Source organism: Microtus ochrogaster, linkage group LG10 (assembly GCF_000317375.1).
Source record: "Microtus ochrogaster isolate Prairie Vole_2 linkage group LG10, MicOch1.0, whole genome shotgun sequence".
NCBI lineage: Eukaryota > Metazoa > Chordata > Mammalia > Rodentia > Cricetidae > Microtus > Microtus ochrogaster.
The window spans coordinates 13,023,144-13,044,730 of NC_022035.1; the positions used below are offsets into that span (position 1 = coordinate 13,023,144).

A 21,587-nucleotide genomic window follows, 5' to 3' on the forward strand; every position below is an offset into this window, starting at 1 on the left:
ACATTTAGCTACCTAAATGTGGTCTAAATTTCTAACAAAATTCAAAGTTATTTCAATGGCTTGTGCTTTCTCCAATCTGTGTATGTGCTTTCTCCTACCAAGTATTCAAAGACATATACATTGGTGGTATCATTTATATCTTCCCTTTTTCTTTGCTGTTTTCTTTCTTCAATGACAAACTTTATGTACCTGGCTTATAAGGGCTATGGATCGGAAATTGACCTCTAACAAGTAATCCATAACACCATTATAGTACACTCTCAAGGCCAACAGTGTAATAAAATCTTGATAGCCATACTTTATTGTTCAAAAAGGGCTTTTATGGAAGCCGAGAAGAACAAAAGGGAGTCAGAAGTTTAATTTAATCTCTTAAACTACAATCTCATCAAATCCTAATTCCCATGATAAATCAACAAAACTTTTTAGAGATCATGTGTAATGTACAATCAACAGAACTTGCTATCATAGAATATTCAATTTACTTTAATAAATACCTGTTAAGAAGTAATGACTTTATATTGTAATGCTGATAACTAAGGATATATATATATATGTATATTTATATATGTTATACTAATAAATGAATTAAATGTGATCTAATTTTATTTACCCACAACTCTCTACTGCAGGTACTGTAATTTTTATTTTTTATTCTTTAAATGAATATAAAACCTATAACTAAATGAAGAACTATATTAAAAACTACTTCAAATTTTTAGAATAGGCAAATCCCAATCTTTGACATGAAATTGTTTTCAGGCATTAGTAAAAACAAAAGTGTGGAAATATATTACTGAGGCAAAGGGGATGGGAAGTAAAATAAGGAGTATGGTTAGTTTGTGACCAAGTCCTCATTTAATAGTACACACACACACACACACACACACACACACACACACACACACACACGCTTTTTAGAAATACTAATGAAGAGTCTGAAGCTCTTCCATGTGCATTTCCATTTCAACATCAGCTACCTGTGAGGTTGATGATTTAGTTTATCTTGCAAACCACACTTGCATTCCTGTGTTGGCTCATGCCAGAGTGTGCGTGCATCTTCGTGTTGCTCTTGGTTGGTCCTAATTGCGCTTTGTCTTTGCTCTCTCCATGTTTCATATCCTTCCCCATATTCATCCTGTTTCAGGCCCATGGCATATATGATCCTTCCTAAAGTATTTTAAATTATATAGTACAGAAAGTTGCTCCCTTTAAAATTTGGAAACTATAATACATTTTACTGAAAATAATGAATATAAACACAAACTTGCCCATGAATATGAAAATTACCAAAATAACAATAAACATTTACCGTGTGTATATTATGCATGCGGCTTCATGTTTTACCCTGTGTATAACTTTTCCTGATGCCAAAACTTTCTCTAAGACACATGTAACACCTGTTATTTACCTCAGTGAGTGCTCCCTCCCCTCCTATTACTCTAGTAATATTTTGTGATTAACTACCATGACACTTTTTGTGTTGGCCTGTCTAAAATTTATCCATTGTTTTATTTCTGTCTCTATATAGTCATTCATATTTTTCTAATCCAAAGTCTGAGCCCACTATACTTTCTGTCTTCATTAACACACATATATTTATAGAAATAATTTCTATATTTATAAATATATATATTTCTAGGTTGCTCCCAAACAAGAAGTATTTCTTAATAAATATTAATTTCTAATGCATTCAGGACAGTGGTTTGAATCTATTAAATGCTCAACAAATATACGATGAGATGAAACAATAAATGTGTCAAAGCCATCTAACAACAAATAACCTATTAAATTTTACAAAGGATTATTCTCTTTTATTAATAATGAAATCATTTAATAATGTTAAATCATTAATGCATAGGTCAATAAATAAATGTTTCTAATTAATGATCTTTTATGATCTATTTTCTTTGTAAAATTTGATGACTTTGGCCAGGTGGTGGTGGCACACGCCTTTAATCCTAGCCCTCAGGAGGCAGAGGCAGGCGGATCTCTGTGAGTTCAAGGCCAGCCTGGTCTACAAGTGCTAGTTCCAGGATATGCTCCAGAGCTACAGAGAAACCCTGTCTCAAAAAACAAAACGAAACAAAACAAAAAAAAATAATAAAACAAAATTGATGACTTTGTTTTATAAACATAAATATATTGATTCAGACCTTGGGGGAGGGGAGAAGCAGAGAGGGGAGCATAGAAAAATGTAGAGCTCAATAAAAATCAATAAAAAAATATTGATTCAGTTACTCATAACATGCTTTTATTGACTTTGACAGATCCACAGAGTTGGTGAAATAATTTATGAGAAAATTAAGACCAGGTTTCACTATCTTAGATTTTATCTTTTATTCATAATTTTATACATTTTTATTATTTTATATTTTATTATACATATAATTAAGTTCAGTCATCTTTATCCTCATTTTCTCCATCATTCCCTACCCTTTTCAACTGGAACTCATCTTAGCAAGTACCTTCCTACTTCCATGTCTTTGTGTGTGGTCCATGGAGTTTAATAAGAGCATGGTGGGAGATTATTTAGTGGAGCAGGAAAAGCTTATATGTTTGACATATAAATATGACACCAGTGACAAGATAATATGACACTCCTCCCTAACAAGCATGAGACTGCCTCCATCCATCCTGATATGTTTCATCCTGTGCAGATAGCCTCAGCTATAAAGAGTTCATGAGCGTGACTGATAAGTCCTATGAAAACACTTCCTACTGTCTGCCTTTCCTACACTCAACTCCTGTATTCTCTGTGCCCCCTCTTCTGCCATGTTCTCTGAGTTACGGGGCAGGGCTGTGAGTGATTCAGCCATCTCACACACGGTCAAACCACATTGGGGTCAGTTGTAGGTTTCTGCATTCACCAGTATCCAATGTCGTAAGAGACTTCTCTGAGTACAATCCCTAATCTATGGTATGAAGAGAAAAAGTAAGAAGGTAGCTTGATAATATGAGCATTGAGTAGAACATCAGTTAACTGGCTGCCACCTGTAGCCAGAGACCTTCTAAAGCGGAGACTCTTAGCCAGGGTTACAGAAGCAAGCGTAAGCTCCCTGCTGTGGAGCTAGTTACCCCCATAAAAAGCATGCTATTGCTGCACCAGAGGGCACATTTTACAAAGATACATGGTTACTGTAGCTCATTAGAGTCCCAGTTGGGTAAGACTGATGATGCTGTCTTCCCTAGCAGTTTGTGTCCTGTACACCTCTGGCATTATTAAAGCCAGCCAGTAGGGAGGAAGCTTGCAGCTCAGCTCCATGTCTTGTGACAGTAGTATGTATACAGTATTTTCAGCAGCAGAGCCTTACCATCAAATTCTGGCGGGTAACCAAGAGCATTGCTAAAAGCCTCCTTGGTCAGTCACTCATAGGCAGCTGTCCCATACCCAGCACTGGAACTTTGACTATTGGTGGCTTTTTGAGAGAAGCATCATCCAGGAAGGAGACCTCTATTTAAACTTTTTAAGGATCTTTTTGTTTGCTTGCTTGCTTGCTTGGTTTAAAACTTCATTCTTAGTCACTGGTGGTACACACCTCTTATTTTAGCACTCAGGAGGCAGAGGCAAATGGACCTCTGAGTTCAAGGCCAGCCTGGTCTACAGAGCAAGTTCCAGGACAGCCAGGGCTACACAGATAAACCTTTTTTCAAAAGACCAAAACAAAACAAAAGCTCTTTTATTCTTAGACCTGTACAATAGTGATACTCAGACTATAAATTTAAACTCACACACACACACATATTTATATGTATACATGTGCAGCTATTATTAATTTCTCAAGGCATGACATACAATACAGGCAAGACAAGCAAGCATTAATAATGTTTACAAATCTCTATATTAAATCATCCTGATAATTGCTATTTGGGAACACACTCCATTATCACATGGGATAGCATGTGCTTCCTTGCATTATGTTTGACAGAGACAGATCATGAGTAAATTAGTCTCTGCCAATGTATTTTTATGCTTATTAGATTGTATTATTGCAAACAGTATCCTCACCTGACAGTCCCATGTGGAATTACATTCTGCTAAAGCTAGCGTAGATAAAACTGGGTAATAACAATTCTGAAGCCATTCAACAGAGTGAATGCCTCTCCCACCCAAAGCAGAGGGAAGGTGGCTTTCTACCCTACTGCTTTGTGAATGCTCACACCTCACTTAGGGCACTGTACACCCCTTAGCTGTCCTATGAATCTGGCTTCTGACATGCTACCTTTAATAAAGTCTTAAGATTGTATTTTTAAAGGTGATCTTATAAAGCAGAGGTTTTTCATGTGGCTTTTTCATTTATCCTTACTGTTAGTTACCCTCTCTCCTCCCCTTGGTCTCTCCCATCTTCCCACCCGAGTCCCTGCAGAGATGGCTCTACCCTCATTATCTCTCAGCCCTGGCCTCCAGTTCATGCCTGCTGTATAATATTGTCCTCCCTCCCTCTCTCTAATGCCTCTCTCTTATCCTTCTGATTTTTACCAACGCATTGTTGTACTTAATATTCGAAAAGTTCACAGTTGAGATCCTCACATAGGAAGAACTGGTAGGATTTGTCCTTCTGGGCCTGGCTTACCTGACTCAGGATAGTATTTGTTTCCATTCTAAAAAACAATGTTAAAAAAAAAAGCCCTTAAAACTCAAACAAAATGATTAAAAAAAAAAAGACTCAAGCGAACATTTTACAAATGGCTATTTAAATACAGTATCAATCTTATTGTCAAAGTCAAAAAGTTAATATAAAAACTTTTTAATATAAAAATGTATTTCAATGTAATATTTGCTTTTCAGTTGAATAGTCATAAAGCTGAGAAAGTATGAACCTAATGAATATGAAACAAGGCTGATCATCCACTTGAAGTATATATAAGGTCCTCTCCTTTACTAATGTGTTACTTATGAATACATTTTACTTTTGTTTGTTGATATCACCTAACTTCTTTTTTTCTTTTAGACTTTAAGGCTGTCAAGCCGTGTTCTTGATAAAATAAGTATTGGACAACTTGTTAGTCTTCTTTCCAACAACCTGAACAAATTTGATGAAGTATGTACCCACTGATTAAATGTTTTATGCATTTTATTAGAAATCAAACAACCCTAAAGAAAGATTTATCTGCACCAGATAACAGTGCTAAGTAGTCAAGTCCCTTCCATCCCTAGTTCGGCTATTTCTGGAAGCTGGGAAGGCTCAGAGCACCCATTCTGAGGTCAGGTAAAATTGCCCAACTGAAACATACCCCAGCTTGCCCTTAATAAGGTTTTTCGAAACTTAATCCTTATCATACTTTGCTTCCTTTTAATATAATACTTTAAATTGTTATTTATGTTGGCTAAATATGATACTTTGGGCAGTTCTTGTTCTGTGCTGCCTTATGTCACAAATAAATTCAAGGTCTTTGAGGACAGATACTTTGTTTTATTTATCTTTTCATTTCTAGTATTTAATTTAACAAAAGTTAAACAAATTACTGTTAAATTGAGTACCATGTTGAACTATTCAGGTTCGTGTGTGTGTGTACCGAGTCTCTGAGGAGAGCCTCTTGTTCTCACTTGGTCTAATGTGAGGACACTAGCTTTATTTTTAAAAGATATTAAAATCTGGGCAAATTCCTAGGATATCCAGTCCCATTCCACTCTGTGGGAGGGGGATGACAATGTATTTTAAGATGCAGTGACTTGAAATTTTTTCTTTGAGGAACCTGGTCTATGCATTGATTAAGCCCAGTACTATGCTTTCATACTAAGAACATGTACAATTTAATGTGATCAGAACCATGAGTTCCTTGAGTGGACAAATCCTCAGCACTCTTCCCTTCCCCCAGCATGTGTTTCTTTGCTTGTTTGTTGAGGGTGAAGTATAACATGTCAGCTGCTCTTCTCTGTGCTCTTGTTTTTCAGGGACTTGCCTTGGCACATTTTGTGTGGATTGCTCCTTTACAAGTAGCTCTCCTGATGGGACTTCTCTGGGAATTGTTGCAGTTCTCTGCTTTCTGTGGCCTTGGTTTACTGATAATACTTGTCCTTCTTCAGGCTATTTTAGGGAAGATGATGGTGAAGTACAGGTAGTGATCTTTGTCACACCTTGAAGGAATTTAACTTGGGCTTCTCTGTGCCAGGACCAGAAAACTATGGGATATCACTAAGAAGGGGTTGTTTTAATGGTATCAGTAATACATCATATACCAAAAGGGTATTTTTCCCCCATTGGTCTACAGAATTTCTTTATAAAAGTTTTAAGGTTTTGTACATTTTTATACTCATAAAATTTAGGTAAAGTGGTTATAGTATTTATATGACCTGGAAGAAATGCCTAAATTTTGTATGGAATTTACTGGCTTTTCCTACCCCATATTGTATGTCATTCTACCAAAGCTTTTATTACTTTTATTATGGAATGCATCTGTGGTATGAGTCATAATACATGTTTATGACAGAGAACATATAGAGTTTGCCAGCTGAAATGTCATAAAAAGCTGCAATCTGGGGACTCGGGTCTTTTTTTTTTTTTTTTAAAAAAACCATTTATAATTTCATTTGTTTCACAAAATAGAAGTTATCACCTCTTTGATAAGGATTGGATAAAGGACAAAGTCCAAAATTCATATAGTGGTGGTTGTTTGACATTCAGAGGCATCTGTTAAATGATAGAGTTACTTTTGTTACCATCTGTTTAATAACAAAATGTTTATCTATATAATAAAAGAAATATGAATTTCCTTAAAATTTTGAGTAGTAATTAGTAAATAATTTGACTTCTTTCTGTTATTGATTGGTTGATCAAGTGATTGGTTTACAGAGAACAGAGAGCCGCAAAGATCAATGAAAGACTTGTGATCACATCAGAAATTATTGATAATATCCATTCTGTTAAGGCATATTGTTGGGAATCAGCGATGGAAAAGTTAATTGAAAACCTGAGAGAGTAAGTTGATATTGTTACAATTTTATACTTAACATTTAAAAACGACTACTCCAGTAGAATTCAAACATATGTTCTAAGCTATACTATTATTTATGCATCAGTTGCATAAAGTCACTTTGATGAGTTAATGTTTTGTTTTATTTTTGAGACGGGGTCTCACTATGTAGGTTTTTCTAACCTAGAACTCAGTATGTATCTATACCAGGATGGCCTAGAACTTTAAGGCATGTGCCACCATGCCAGGCTCTGGTTTACATAGCTAATCAAGTAGTTCATTTGCACTGTGAGGATTTGTATCCCTTCTGAATGAGTCTTCCGTAGTTGTTTATAATTGTTTAGTACCCTTAACTGAGTTAAAACAGTGACAAAGATGCTGGGGACTACTGGAGATCATAAGTGGAACTGTTAAATAGTTCTGAGAGGAAAGGTAGATGCTGTATGACACTGTATTCCATACATTTGGGCAAACTGGACCTGGTATTCTGAACCTGAGGAATGACAAAGGGATTTTTTTCAGTGTTGTCCATGTAAATTGCTCACAGGAGATGAAATCAGTCCCTGTAGCAAAAGCCATCTCCTGAGATGGAGTCAGTACTCGGCACCTGTGTTCGTTGTCTTCTTTCATCTCAGATAACCTTTCACAGATTAGTAAAGATTATATCTGGCAATAAAAAAAATAAAAGAAAGAAGAGTACAGCATAGACTGAGATGTAATTACCGAGATAATTTTGGGTAAACGAAAATTGTGCATTGGTATAGCCATATAGCTGATTTTCTTTAGTTGGCTTCCCTGTCCTCTGGACTACAATCAAGGAAAACTTTTAGACTTCTGGGGTAGATGCATCATTATGGAGACAACTGATGTAAAGAGCAGGACATTTTGAAGTATTTCACAGGGGAAAAAGTGATCTTTGCAATGGTGTGAATTTGGGCTGTTTCATATTCAGGCTGCATAGACCCATAGACAGTGGTAACTGAGCCTCAGGTGTGTGATTGGAATAACAAAGGAAATGCTGAAATGTTAAGTCCTTTGCCATGTAAATAGAAAGAGCAAAAGAGTAGTTATTTCCCAAACATTATTGTTCACCTGTTTCTGTTATGCCTTTCAAGATAAATCCAGGAAGACATTGCATTTTCTTTCCAGAAACGTCCTCAAAGATCTTGGGGAATTGTTCAGTTGAGGAGAGTTGTTTTTCACATTAACAAGTTGAGTGCACCACAGCACTCTGCCTGTAAACATAGCCATGGCAAGGGGTGTGAGGTTATCAGAGGATCCAGTTTTCTCAGGCTTCCTGATAAGCTCACAGACAAGTTGTTCTTGTGGCTGACTTTTTCTGACATTGATATTTTACCAATCTCTTCCTCAAAAGATGAAATCCATCTTTCCTACTCTGTGTTTTGGTTTGGCTAATTCTGATAGCATTTGTCTGGTTGTAACCTGTCTGATACAGCATGAAATTGTTACCTGAAAAAGCTGGAAAGTGCTTCCATAAAAGGGAAAGTAAGAATTGCTGTTACTCAGCAGAGCAAATACAGTGATCTAGGAGAGACTGATGGGATGCTTTTCTGAAGGATGATCACCTCAGCTGAGCCACTGTTGAGCTGGGCCAAAGGCTCCTTGAAAAAAAAATACGCCTTTTATTGCTCTTCAGTAATAAAGGGACTGTAATTTTTTTATAAGAAACTGATAGAATATTTTTATAACTCATAAAATGTTAGGGACTTTATAATAGTTTCTCGATGGTTCTGGTTTTGCAGATCTATTTTTCCGCCTATGTGACCTTTCCTTCCAACTTTGTCAACTGTCTAATATATTTGAACAACTTTGACACCTTGATATCATTTTTAAACAGTTCTATCATTTTATAAATACTAACCTAAGAGAAAAGTATTACAGATTGCATTCTATTAGATTTTCTGCTATGTTATCATCTAAGCTTAACCACCTCTCTCAAGGGAAGTATTATGTTTCTCTCTAGTGATGGAATCATGAGGAAATACTGACTTCCTTTTGATGACATAGGTAAAACAGGCAGACCTCAAACCATAACCCACCTTCAATACAAATTTACTGAAAGATAAAACACTGCACCTAATTAGCCTGATCATAATGTAGGTTATGCACATGACCTCTGTCAGTGAGCTCAAGTAGTGCATTGTTTTCTTTGAAGACTTAAAAAATATTTCCTTTTAGTTCTACCACATGAGAGCGTCAGTTGTTTCTTTGAATTCGAGGTCTGTGGAAGTGTCTGCATCTCAGGTACCCCATTGCACCAGACCATCTCAACTATTGCTCCTTTTGTGTTTAACATTGGCCTTTGACTGTACTGGTTGCAGATGATCACTGTATTGGTTGAAGCTTTATGGCTTCAAGAGTGCGGAGGAGCAAGAGTGGGTTTGAGGTTGAGGGGAATATTGCTCTCGGTTCTTGTGACATCCCATTAAATCATTTAACCCCTTCCTGTGTGTCTTAAAAAAAATAGTTCACAGTTGGAGTTCAGACGAGAGGACTGTACCTATGTGAGGCTTGACTGCAGATGATTACACTGAAGAGGGAGGGTTTGAAGACACACCTACAATACAATGACTTGGCTTCTTTGACGGCAGAGTAGCTTCTGGGAAGCTAGTGCAGTACCTCAGCATCAGTAGATATGGCTCGGAGAAGAGGATGCCCAGTAACACATTTCTTGGCTGTCTTGTATCCAAGTTAACCTCTATGAATCTCTCCTCATGCCATTGCCAATGCTATTTAAAACCAAGCTAGACTCTTTCTCTTCCACACGTCATTTCATGTTTTAATAATGAAGTCTCTAAAGATATAAAATTGAAATATATTTAGATAATACAATTTAAATTAATTTTAATAATATAATTAAAAATTTCATTATGATAGTAATTGAAGTTCTTAATTGTTTTACAGCAATGTTAACAAGTATTCTGTAAAAAACATGGTATATTCACTAACAATCACATGAGCTAATTGAGCCCAAGAGAGATTCTATAACTTGCCCAAACTATAGACTGTATGTTCAGATTTTATATTCTATAACACCTGACATTTAAAAAGAAAGTAACATCTCACATCTTCTGTTTTCCACAGGGTGGAACTGAAACTGACCCGGAAGGCAGCCTATATGAGGTTCTTCACCAGCTCTGCCTTCTTCTTTTCAGGGTTCCTTGTAGTCTTTTTATCTGTGTATCCCTATACAGTCATCAACGGAATCATCCTCCGAAAAATATTCACAACCATTTCTTTCTGCATTGTCCTGCGTATGTCAGTCACACGACAGTTCCCCACTGCTGTACAAACATGGTATGATTCTATTGGAATGATAACAAAAGTACAGGTAATTTCCATAACTACATCCTTATATGATTCTGAAGCAGTTTAAAATTTGTATAGTGGGAGAACTCCCTAAATTTTTTTTTTTTGGTTTTGTATTTATGAATGGGTGGGATTTCCTCTCCTCATTTTCATACAGGGTCTCATGAATCCTGACAACGAAGGTCTAATGAAATGAAATCTCACCCAAATAATCAGTGAAGAGATAAGTTCTAGGCAGCTTGTAAACAGCCAAAAACATTGAAAAATAGACTTCATGAAGAAGTTGTAAAATGTTTCAGCTAGGGGCTGGAGAGATGGCTCAGTGGTTAAGATCATTGCCTGCTCTTCCAGAGGTCCTGAGTTCAATTCCCATCAACCACATGGTGGCTCACAACCATCTGTAATGAGGTCTGGTGCCCTTTTCTGGCCTGCAGACATACACACAGACAGAATATTGTATACATAATAAATAAATAAATAAATATGTTTCAGCTAACCCTGGAATGCCCCCACTCAAACTTCTCTAGCCTTTTTCTGGATAGTATGAGGGATAAAAATGGCATTTTGTGTCACATTAATTACTGCAGGATGCCAAAGTAGCTTCTAGTAGTAAGACATCTTAAAGCTTTGAGGTGAAAGTAGTTTATACAGAGCAAATTGAGTAAACTTGCAAGAATAATGTATCATTATACTTTAATATATTTGTTTAAATATTAACACGGAAATTAATCATTATGACAAATAGATGGGGTGGAGGGTGAGCTGGTTTAAGTGGTCCTCCATTGTTTACCTAAGTCTGCTGTCACAGGTGGTGGCAGCATTTTATTTTAGCTTCTATATCTGTTTTATTTGTCTTTGAAATTTTGAATTAATTGCTAGTAACTAGAAATAGAGAGATATCATGTGTACCCTTGTACACAGGCATACGTGTGTGTGTATATATATATATATATATATATACATGCACTGAGTGTCTTCTGACAAATTCAGATTTTCTAGTAATTTGGGTCCCCATAGCTGTAGCAGCTGCCACTCAAGGAGTCTACCCTCTCCGGCTTATCATACTCTCTTTCAGCCTCTTCTTTCTACCCGTTGCACCCCAAGGTTAAATGAACTTGAGTTATGTGGTTAGACAACATAGTGAGTGGCACTTAGGATCATAGTGACTCTGTGATTAATCTTATTTCTATCATTGTAGTTGGGTGGAAAAATGAGAGAATAAAGAGGGAGAAGAGGGCAGAGAGGTAAGGGAAGTGAGAATAAAACTGAATGGTAACACAAAAAACATCTGAAAAAATATAGAAGTAAATGAGACAAACAAAAGAGGAAAAGAGGGAGGGAAGGAAGGAAGAAAGAAAAGAGGCCAGGTAGGACCAGTGAAGACTTCCTGGTGCACAGATTTAGTAATATGCTACATCTTCTCTAGGAAGAATGTAGTTTGGAGTCTCTGATGAAGCCCTTTATTAAAAGTAGTTATATGAAGTTCTTATACGTTCCCTTTATCTAGAGAAGTGATGATAGTGATGTTGCTTATAAAATTGTGTTAAAAAAACACAATTTGTGGTTCTTTTCCTTTGTACTAACCTTGAACTGAGACATGAGTGAGTAATTATTAGGGTTTCATTAGAAATTAATATTCCATGTTCCTCTTTTTGGGTCTGGCTTAACTTGCTAGACCTGGATGGAGGTGGGGGTTCCTTGGACTTCCCACAGGACAGGGAACCCTGATTGCTTTTCGGGCTGAGGAGTGGGGGGACTTAATTGGGGGAGGGAGAGGTGGCGGGGAAGAGACAGAAATCTTTAATAAACAAATAAATAAATAAAAGAAAACAAAAAACAAAAAATAAATAAATTAGGCAAAAAAGAAATTAATATTCCATATAATAGTATAATAAAGAAGCAACTGTGTACTAATGTCTAATATATAAAACTAATTTCATAAGCTAATATATTTAAAGAGTATATTTCGACTGAGATGAGTCCTGCTGCTTAATACATTAACTTTAGGACAATTGTAAAGTTATTTTTATTAAATAATTTCTAATTTAAGACACTGTACGAAGATAAAGCAATGAATCCTTGTTATTCCAATTCTATGATTAAAAGCCCTTACTCTCTTTATTGGCTAGGATTTCCTGCAGAATCAAGAATATAAGACGCTGGAGTATAACTTAATGACCACAGATGTGGTCATGGAGAATGTAACAGCATTCTGGGAGGAGGTGAGAATTCCTAAACGTTGTAGGTTTTTTTTAATATATAAAAATTGAACCTTTTCCTTTTCATATATCTAAATTTCTACTCAGTAAATCATAACATTCAAATGATACTATAACTGATAGAGCTATGAAAAGGGGCTGTTCTGTGTTATAGAGTGAAAAGTGGGAGACCAGACATTAAATGCATTATAAAAGCCCCGTTTCTTTAAAATCATGTAATTGATTTCATCTAACAGGCCAGGAAGATGATAGGATTCAATACTAGAGTTGAATCTTCTCTCTGCAGTTCATTTTCCATGTAGTCCAAGTTATATTACTTTCGAGTTGTCAAGCAGCTAGTGTCTTCATCTATTAAATGAAGATACAATCTTCCTAATAATAAAATGATTTACATGGATTGCTTATTTGCTCACTTTGCATGTAGGGGTTCCTCAGTGAATATTAAGTTCTCTGATCATGACTTCTAAGGCTCCCCTGCCTGTCACTGTTGATGACCCATTGAGTCCCCATGAGCAGCTTCCAGCATTTTACCTTCTCTGTGGTGTGGGAGCCTTCACCTAGGCTCAGCGTTAGTGAACTGATGATGAGCAAATGCAAGTCTCTGGTCCTAGTTTCAATGCTGAATTCCATGCATGCTCTTCCAGTGTCTTGCACGCTCCTTATGCACTTCATATTCATCACCCCTCAAGCTTTACTGTCTCACTTGGTCCAGCACATTCTCCATCTCCTTTGATGGCAACACCTGAGAGGCAGGTCTAGAGTGGGTTACATGGCATTCTTTGATTAGATAAAATTTATACTTACATTTTAGTCAATTGGGGCTTGAGGCCTGTAAGTAAAGAGGTTGCTCAAATACCCATGGTAGAGCTAAAATATCAATCAGTCTTGGTTTCCCATACCTCAGAGCCATTTCCAAGTCACCACACTGCATATTGCTACTTATTTAATGGTACAAATAAAGGGGAAGAGGTGTAACTCAGTAGCAGAGTACTTGCGTAGTGTGGACAATGGCCTGGATTCAGTTGCCAGGCCTGACGAACGAAAAGATGGGAAGTAGCAGAAGGAGAAAGAGATAAGGTGGAAACTGTTGTTTTAATGTCTAAAAAGTATTTCCCATTAGTGCCCTCAACACTTACTTACAAGGCTGGAGAAATTTCACTTATTATTTGGTCCACTTACAAGAGTTTTTCTTATATAACAAGAGCAAAAACCATGCCCCTCTGTATTTCTATCACAGTGCTATTGATTAAAAGCTAAACCATCTAGTAGAAAACTTTTCAGAGTTTATACATTATAATATTGTCTTTCAATTAAACTTAAGAGTGCTTAATGAATGTGAAAATACTTGCAAGTACATATCAAGAAAAAGCAGTGAAAGTTGGATCTCATCTTGTGGATTAGACTTTACGTCCAATCAGAAAGTGGTTGGTTACTAGCATAACAGTTGTGTGACTATTGTGCTAACAGGCATGCCAGTAAGATTGATGCTTGCTTTTCTCCTTTGGTAGTTTTTGTAACACCTAGGAACACAATGAAAACTGTTCAGTAGTGATGAAGCATCCAGGTGAATCCAGTTGTATTTCTCCATGTTCTATTAAATGTACGATATCTTTAGGAATAGGGTCTTACTGTCAAGCTCTGAACGGTAAGAGGGAGTCCAGAGGATGGATAGAGACACAGGAAGTAGAAGTCAGGGACAGGGAGTTTGAGGGTCTTGTTCGAAACCATAGGATAAATCGGGCTTCATGATCTCAGCTGAGAAGAAAGGACAGCTGGTTGTGCTCTATATATGCCTGAGCTTGTGTGCTTTCACCCCAGCATCTGGTGCCTGTCTCTTTATTGATGAAATTGGATGGTTAAGAGTTTGTTAAAACTAACACCTAACACTGTTTTGTTTCGTTTTAATTTGTTATCCTTTGATGTCTAGTTGGAACATTATAACTATATTTTTAATTTTCTCTTTAAAAATATAGTGCTTTTTATTAATTTTGAGAAATTTATATATATATATATAATAAATTTTATTACATTCACCTTCCATTCTTCCTCTTAACTCATCCTAATCAAATTCCCACTGTTGGATTTTAGAAATAGTCTTTAATGCAGAAGTACTATTTTTGAAACATGTGGGATCCCTACATTTGACATCTAGGTGAAATACATTGTTACTTCTTTCAGTATCTTTTACCTTTTCTTTTATGGGTCTCTTGTTTCCAGACATCATCATTCCTTTTGGTGCCATTGTTTGGGTCTCAAGTGATTTTTCACATTCTGGAGATACATTATTAAGATGAGCATCATAGTGGGGGAGGCAATTGTTGGGCATAAAATGAGGAAAGAACAACCGGGCGGCCCCATTGGATTCTAAGAAGTAGCAGATAATGAATTCTCAGGCAGGTTAACTTTAGGAAAAAGTATCTTAAGATGATGAGGGCCTAAAAATAGATTCCCTTAAAACTTGGCACACAGGGTTCTTTATGACTACCATTTAATACTGTTTATTTAATTTTGCTTTGAAGACAGTATCTCCTAACTTCCTTGGGGCAATGGAAGAGGCAAGCCATTTTCAAAAGGGGATGCCTCTCCACTGCGCACATGCTCTTGTACAGAACAATTCCTTTGAAGTCTCTAGCACTTTGTCATATTTCGTCTAGCCAGTGGAAATTAATAAATGATTTGAGAAAATCTTAAACTACCTAGCAGCGTGGAATAATAGAAGTCAGGTTTGCATTGTAATTCCACTCAGAACTACTTGTTTGTGACTGATCATTTACCATTCTGAGTAGGAGTCCACAGTTTTAAAAGAGGAAGATTGTGAAACCTGCTTTATATATTATGATGAATTAATGATATTACCAGATCTGTAGGAAAAGGGTATAAGCATATACTCTTCTTTCCTATAGTTTTGGTCCACACACACACATGCGCACAAGCATGTACACACGCTTTAGCTTTTAGTGGTATAAAATTGATGTAATGATAAACAAAAGACTGATAAAGGGAAATTGTTTTCTCATTGAATGTATATCCATGATCTCTATCAAACCATGTGCTTTATAATCATAGATTATAAATTAATTTAATAAAGCATATGTCTTATAATTGATCATGTACCATGTGTTTCTTAAACAGATTGCACATAAAGGTATCTATTGAAAATAACTGAAAACATTTTTTATTTTTGCTGTGACTAAATAGGGATTTGGAGAATTATTGGAGAAAGTACAACTAAACAATGGTGACAGAAAACTTTCCAATGGTGATAGCAGCATTGGTTTTAATCATCTTTGTTTTCTGGGAAATCCTGTGTTGAAAAACATCAATTTTAAGGTAGAAAAAGGAGAGATGTTGGCTATTACTGGATCTACTGGAGCGGGAAAGGTACTGTCTCTTTAAATTTTTTGAGAAATTCATACATGAGTACTATATTTACATAATTCCCATTTCCTTACCCTATTTCTAACAGCCTTAGTCACTAATATTCCAATTCATAACATCTGTTTTGGTTATTATATATAATGTACTGGATCCATTTTGTGTTTCTTTTTTAATATTTTTAAATAATTTATTTTTATTTTATGTGCATTGATGTTTTGTCTGTCTGAGGGTGTCGGATCCCCTAGAGGTAGAGTTACAGGAAATTGTAAACTTTTTTGTGGGTGCTGGGAATTGAACCCAGGTCCTCTAGAAGAGCTAGTGTTCTTAACTGCCATCTATCCACAGCTCATATATTGTGTTTCTTATATGCACATGTATTTAGAGCTGATCACTTGAGATTAGATAACCTATCAAGGAGCTCATTTTTGAAAAAAATGTACTCTGCCTCCCAACCACTTTTGTTCACTTGTAATTGTTCATCCAGGGCAGTAGTTCTCAACCTGTGGGTTGCAATGCCTCTTGGGTTTTCTAAAGGATCACATCATTAGAAAGGTTGAGAACCACTGCTTTAAGGGATGGGACCTTGTGAGATTTCCTTCATCTATGTTGTCATGCCAACTAGTGATGTCATCATGTAGGACTTGTTTAGGTAACAATATTTTAGATATTTCATAGGTGTAGTGTGTCATGTCTAAAAGCTACTTTGTAGAAGCACACATTCCTGTTCTCTGGCTCTTACAATCTTTCGTCCTTCTCCCACAGTTTGTCCTGAGCCTTAAGTATAGAGGTTGCATTTTAGATATATCAATTGGGGCTGAGTAACCCATAGTCAGTTATTGTCTGCATTTTGATTAGTTGTAGATCTCTGTAATAGTTTCCATCCATTGTGAAAACATGTGACTTTGATAAGAGGTGTGAACTACATTTACCTGTGGGTATAGCGGTAAGTACTTAGAACCCAGTTAGAAATCATTTTAGCTTACAAATATGGCAGTAGTACTATTTCCTGTTATATATATATATATATATATATATATATATATATAAATTTGTTGAGTCGTGCTTATTATATATTATGAAAATATGTCAAGTGAAAAGATGTTTAAGAAAATACTGTGCAGCGGTTACAAGAACAACCTACTATGTTTATATAAACTTATGGCCTTTGGAGAGACAGATCAGGAAAATCTAATCTGCTAGAAGGAAAAACTGCCCCAAGATCTGGATCCTGATATGTAGTTGTTCTTTATTGATTAGAGCGATAGCACATTGAAGGACCAAAGGGATGAAATTGGAGATGAGTACATGCTCCATGAGCTTGGGTAAAAAGCACTTGCTGTGGAGACCTACACAATAGATATTGTTTAGTCATAGTGCCATTTAGGTAAAGTGCCCTTCAGTAATACAAAAATGTGTTCATTCATCCCTTAAGTTCTATTCCAGAACATAGGAGGAAGGAACGGGAGTAGAAAGGAGGGAGGAAAACAGAGGAGGAAGAGAAGGAAGGAAGAATGGGGCTGTTCTAAAAACAGAAATGAAATTAAGGATTCTGAAAGGGAATTTGTTTCTATTTTATATTAATCTCTTAAACATAAATTCTTTATTTTGAAGAGTTTTATCTGAGATTTTGGAAATAAAATGCCACAGAAATTTTCTAATTATTGTATATCTTGCTCTCTTTCTCTCCAATTGTTTTCCCATATGTGACATGGCCCTTTTAAATAAAAATTTTAAGTAAAACTTTTCAGTATTTAAAGAAAACAATACCCCAGGAGTCTATGTAGCGGTTGCTCTTGCACACACAGATGTGCTACACCAGACTATCTGCCTGGGGGAGTATTGCTGTGCTATGTAGAATTTTAAAAACGAATTGTCCACTACATGAGATATGTGTAAGGATAGCTTTGGAATTGCGGATTTGTTGAACTTAGCCATAATTAACTCTCAGGCAAGCCTATGAAAAACTGAAGACTAATTTCACTCTGGGACGGCCCTTACCTCTCACAGAAAGCTGCTGTGAAGAGAGGAAGATCTGGGCCCACTCCTTATCAAGAGTCTCACAACTTGGTCAAGGGGACTGCTGCTTGATGATAATAGGAAGGAAATGGGGTCTAGCAACAACATAAGGTTTTATAATTAAAACATAAATATTTAAAGTTAATTTTTTTTTTTGTTTTTCGAGACAGGGTTTCTCTGTGGCTTTGGAGCCTGCCCTGGAACTAGCTCTGTAGACCAGGCTGGTCTCGAACTCACAGAGATCCACCTGCCTCTGCCTCCCAAGTGCTGGGATTAAAGGCGTGCGCCACCACCGCCCTAAAGTTAATTTTATACTTCTCTATTTTATGGTTTACTACTTAAACCTTAAAGATAGCCTAGTAATTTATCTACTTGTATTTTATGCCCTTATAGATGCACAGAGATTTGATATAGGTATCTTCAGAGGAGTATGAATATGTATTGAAGCTCACTAGTCTTTGGTTATAGAAAGTTTTCTAAGATGTAGTTAAGTGAAAAAGGAAAAGTTTTTTTGGGGTATGCTACATAATACTCCTCCTCCAAGGATATTAAGAAATAACTATAATATGGTTTTTAGGAAAGTTTTTATTTTTCTACTGGTTACATTTATAATAGTTATGTACTTCATATTTCATTTCTATTTATTTTATTTTTTTATTATTATTATTTTTTTAATTTTCGAGACAGGGTTTCTCCGTAGCATTTTGGTTCCTGTTCTGGAACTAGCTCTTGTAGACCAGGCAGGCCTCGAACTCCCAGAGATCCGACTGCCTCTGCCTCCCGAGTGCTGGCATTAAAGGCGTGCGCCACCACCACCCGGCCATATTTCATTTTTATACACTTAGTTTATTCAAAATGAATGAAATAATGAAGGTAAAATTAGTGTTTTTCCTTCCCCTACTACCAGTTTTTCTTTATAGTATACACACACACACAGTAGACTAAGAGTACTTTCCTTGTCAGAACACAGATACACACACACAGTAGACTAAGAGTACTTTCCTTGTCAACACACACACACACACACACACACACACACACACACACACACACACACACAGTAGACTAAGAGTACTTTCCTTGTCAGCACACAGACCTGAGTTTGAATCCCATACTTCCATATTAATTATTTTTAGCTTGGACATAGGAGCATCTGTATTGAGAGGCTGAGATAGTTGGATCCGTTTTTTTTCCTTGTCTTTTTTTTTTTTTTGGTTTTTTTTCGAGACAGGGTTTCTCTGTGGTTTTGGAGCCTGTCCTGGAACTAGCTCTTGTAGACCAGGCTGGCCTCGAACTCCCAGAGATCCGCCTGCCTCTGCCTCCCAAGTGCTGGGATTAAAAGCGTGTGCCACCACCACCCGGCTTAGATAGTTGGATCCTAAGAGCTCTCTGGCAACTAGCATAGCTGAAACTGCATGCTTCAGTTCAGTGAGGAATCTTTCTCAATGCAACAAGGAGACAAGATGTGGAAAATAGTCCATATAACTGGTTCTGGCCCCTACATGCACACAGAAGGATGGGGGCACCTGCATATTCATGTTTATGTAGCTCACATATATACTGCGAGTGCATGAGCAAGTGTGTACACACACACACACACACACACACACACACACACTTCTTTGACATCCAGATTTTCTTAAGTGATAACATCCTCTACACCACACCCTGCCCTATTGCTTGTTTTATGTATACTTGGTTTTTTTCCTTAGGACTTCTTTTGTGAGGATATGTAGCATATTTACATTATTATCTTCAACTTTTCTATTTTTATGGTTATATTAAAGTGACACAAAAAAGCTTTTGAAAAATAATTTTAGATGCATATATTGTTAGCATTTATTAAAGATGAAAACAAATTCTCATATTAAGATGGAAGTACTTCCTTATTTTGTGTGAGTAATATCAATAAGCCTTTGTTTAATGATACTTCTTTTAGTTTATTTATTTTTTATTTTTCATTTTTTTTGTTTTGTTTTTCGAGACAGGATTTCTCTGAAGCTTTGAAGCTTGTCTTGGAACTAGCTCTTGTAGACGAGGCTGGTCTCAAACTCACAGAGATGCACCTATCTGTGCTTCCCAAGTGCAGAGATTACCAGCTGGCCTTTTAGTTTATTTCTCAGATTGTCATAATTATCAAGAAAGGCTAGCTGAATATGCATTTTTTTCTTCCAACCTAATCTCCACTTAAAAGAGGAAGATAGAACTGGATCTGTGTTAGTTTACTGTGACGAATAAGTATGCTCATATAGTTAGAGCATATAGGCAGCTCCTAGGCTGAAGGCGCTCAGCAAATGTTCATTGTTGCCAATCTCCATATCTGCAAACCCATCCCAGTAAACTTAAGGAGGGACTCATTCTTCTTTGAGATCCTCGATCAAGAATGTAGCACTTGTTACTCTCACTGTGTGGTGCCATTGTCTCTTTCGTTCCCTTTGTAATTTGTGTGCCTAAAAAAGCCCCTGGATCATGAAGTACTGGAACATCTTTAATCAAATGAGTTAATAGACTCTTTAAACATTGGGAGACTTTAGATTAGAATAATTGGAGGCAAGGGGAAGCTAAGTCATTTGATCAAACAACTTAGCAATGATATTTATTTTTAGACATCACTCCTGATGATGATTTTGGGAGAACTGGAAGCTTCAGAGGGAATAATTAAGCACAGTGGAAGAATTTCATTCTGTTCTCAATTTTCATGGATTATGCCGGGTACTATCAGAGAAAATATCATCTTTGGTGTTTCCTATGATGAGTACAGATATAAGAGCATCGTCAAAGCTTGTCAACTGCAGGAGGTAAGCAAGTCCATGAAGAAATGCTGACTGTGTTAGCCACTTGTTTCATTGTTGTTGTGATAAAATCCTTTGACAATGCAACTTGGGGAAGAAAGGGTTTGTTTCAGCTTGCACTATTACAGGCGTATTCGGCCCAGAATGGCACAGGAATGGCAGGAACAGAAGGATGACTAGTCACGTTCTCTCCATATTCAGGAAGCAGACAGAAAACAGGAAGTGGGGTCTAGGTTATAAATACTCAAGGCCTACTCCCAATATCCCACTTCCTCCAGTAAACCTCCACTTCTTAAAGATTACTTACCTTTTCCAGAAGTACCACCAACTGGAGATGAGGAGTCAAACACTTCAGTCCACTGGGGATATTTCACATGCTAACCACGACATTGTTTATGCACATTAAGTCTTAAGACTAACCAAATTGCATGTTTAATTCTCTGTTCATTTGATGTATACATATCAAAGATTCCTCTAAGAGTAAGCTATAGTAGGTGGGTCAGTAAGTAAAACCCATGACTCATGCTTTAAGCTTGGAAATTTATAAATAGAAATAACTTGTTTTTTAAAATTACATTGGGTTTTGTAAAAGTTAAAATTTCTTCTGCACTCACCGGATGTGGCACCTTATGCCTGCAATTCCAATATTCAGGAAACCGAAGCATGAAGATCATGAGTTGAAGCCAGTCCTGGCTATGTGATGAGGTCTAGGCCAGTCTGCATCACATGGTACAATTATGCTAAAACATACAATGCCAAACTCTGTGAATTCAACAGTGGTATTTTGTGTATGCTCTGAAATCACAGTGAGAAGAGAGCTTGTCTCATGCAGTATTGGGTTAACCTTGAAGAAGATAGCTATGATTTTTCAAAAGCCCATTTTCATAACCTGGAGGTGGGCACATTCTGCATTTTTTACAAGACTGTTTCTAGATGAGCC

The 21,587-nt window shown here is 36.6% G+C and overlaps 1 protein-coding gene across 1 annotated transcript in view; it reads left to right on the plus strand.

The window, feature by feature from the left end:
• Positions 1–21,587, plus strand: part of Cftr (cystic fibrosis transmembrane conductance regulator) — a 142,348-nt gene that overhangs the window by 49,453 nt on the left and 71,308 nt on the right. The window contains exons 5-11 of the mRNA XM_026787509.1: positions 4,950–5,039; positions 5,894–6,057; positions 6,792–6,917; positions 10,018–10,264; positions 12,372–12,464; positions 15,660–15,842; positions 20,462–20,653. Of these exons, the coding sequence (XP_026643310.1) occupies positions 4,950–5,039; positions 5,894–6,057; positions 6,792–6,917; positions 10,018–10,264; positions 12,372–12,464; positions 15,660–15,842; positions 20,462–20,653 (1,095 nt within the window). The remainder of the gene's footprint in view (positions 1–4,949; positions 5,040–5,893; positions 6,058–6,791; positions 6,918–10,017; positions 10,265–12,371; positions 12,465–15,659; positions 15,843–20,461; positions 20,654–21,587) is intronic.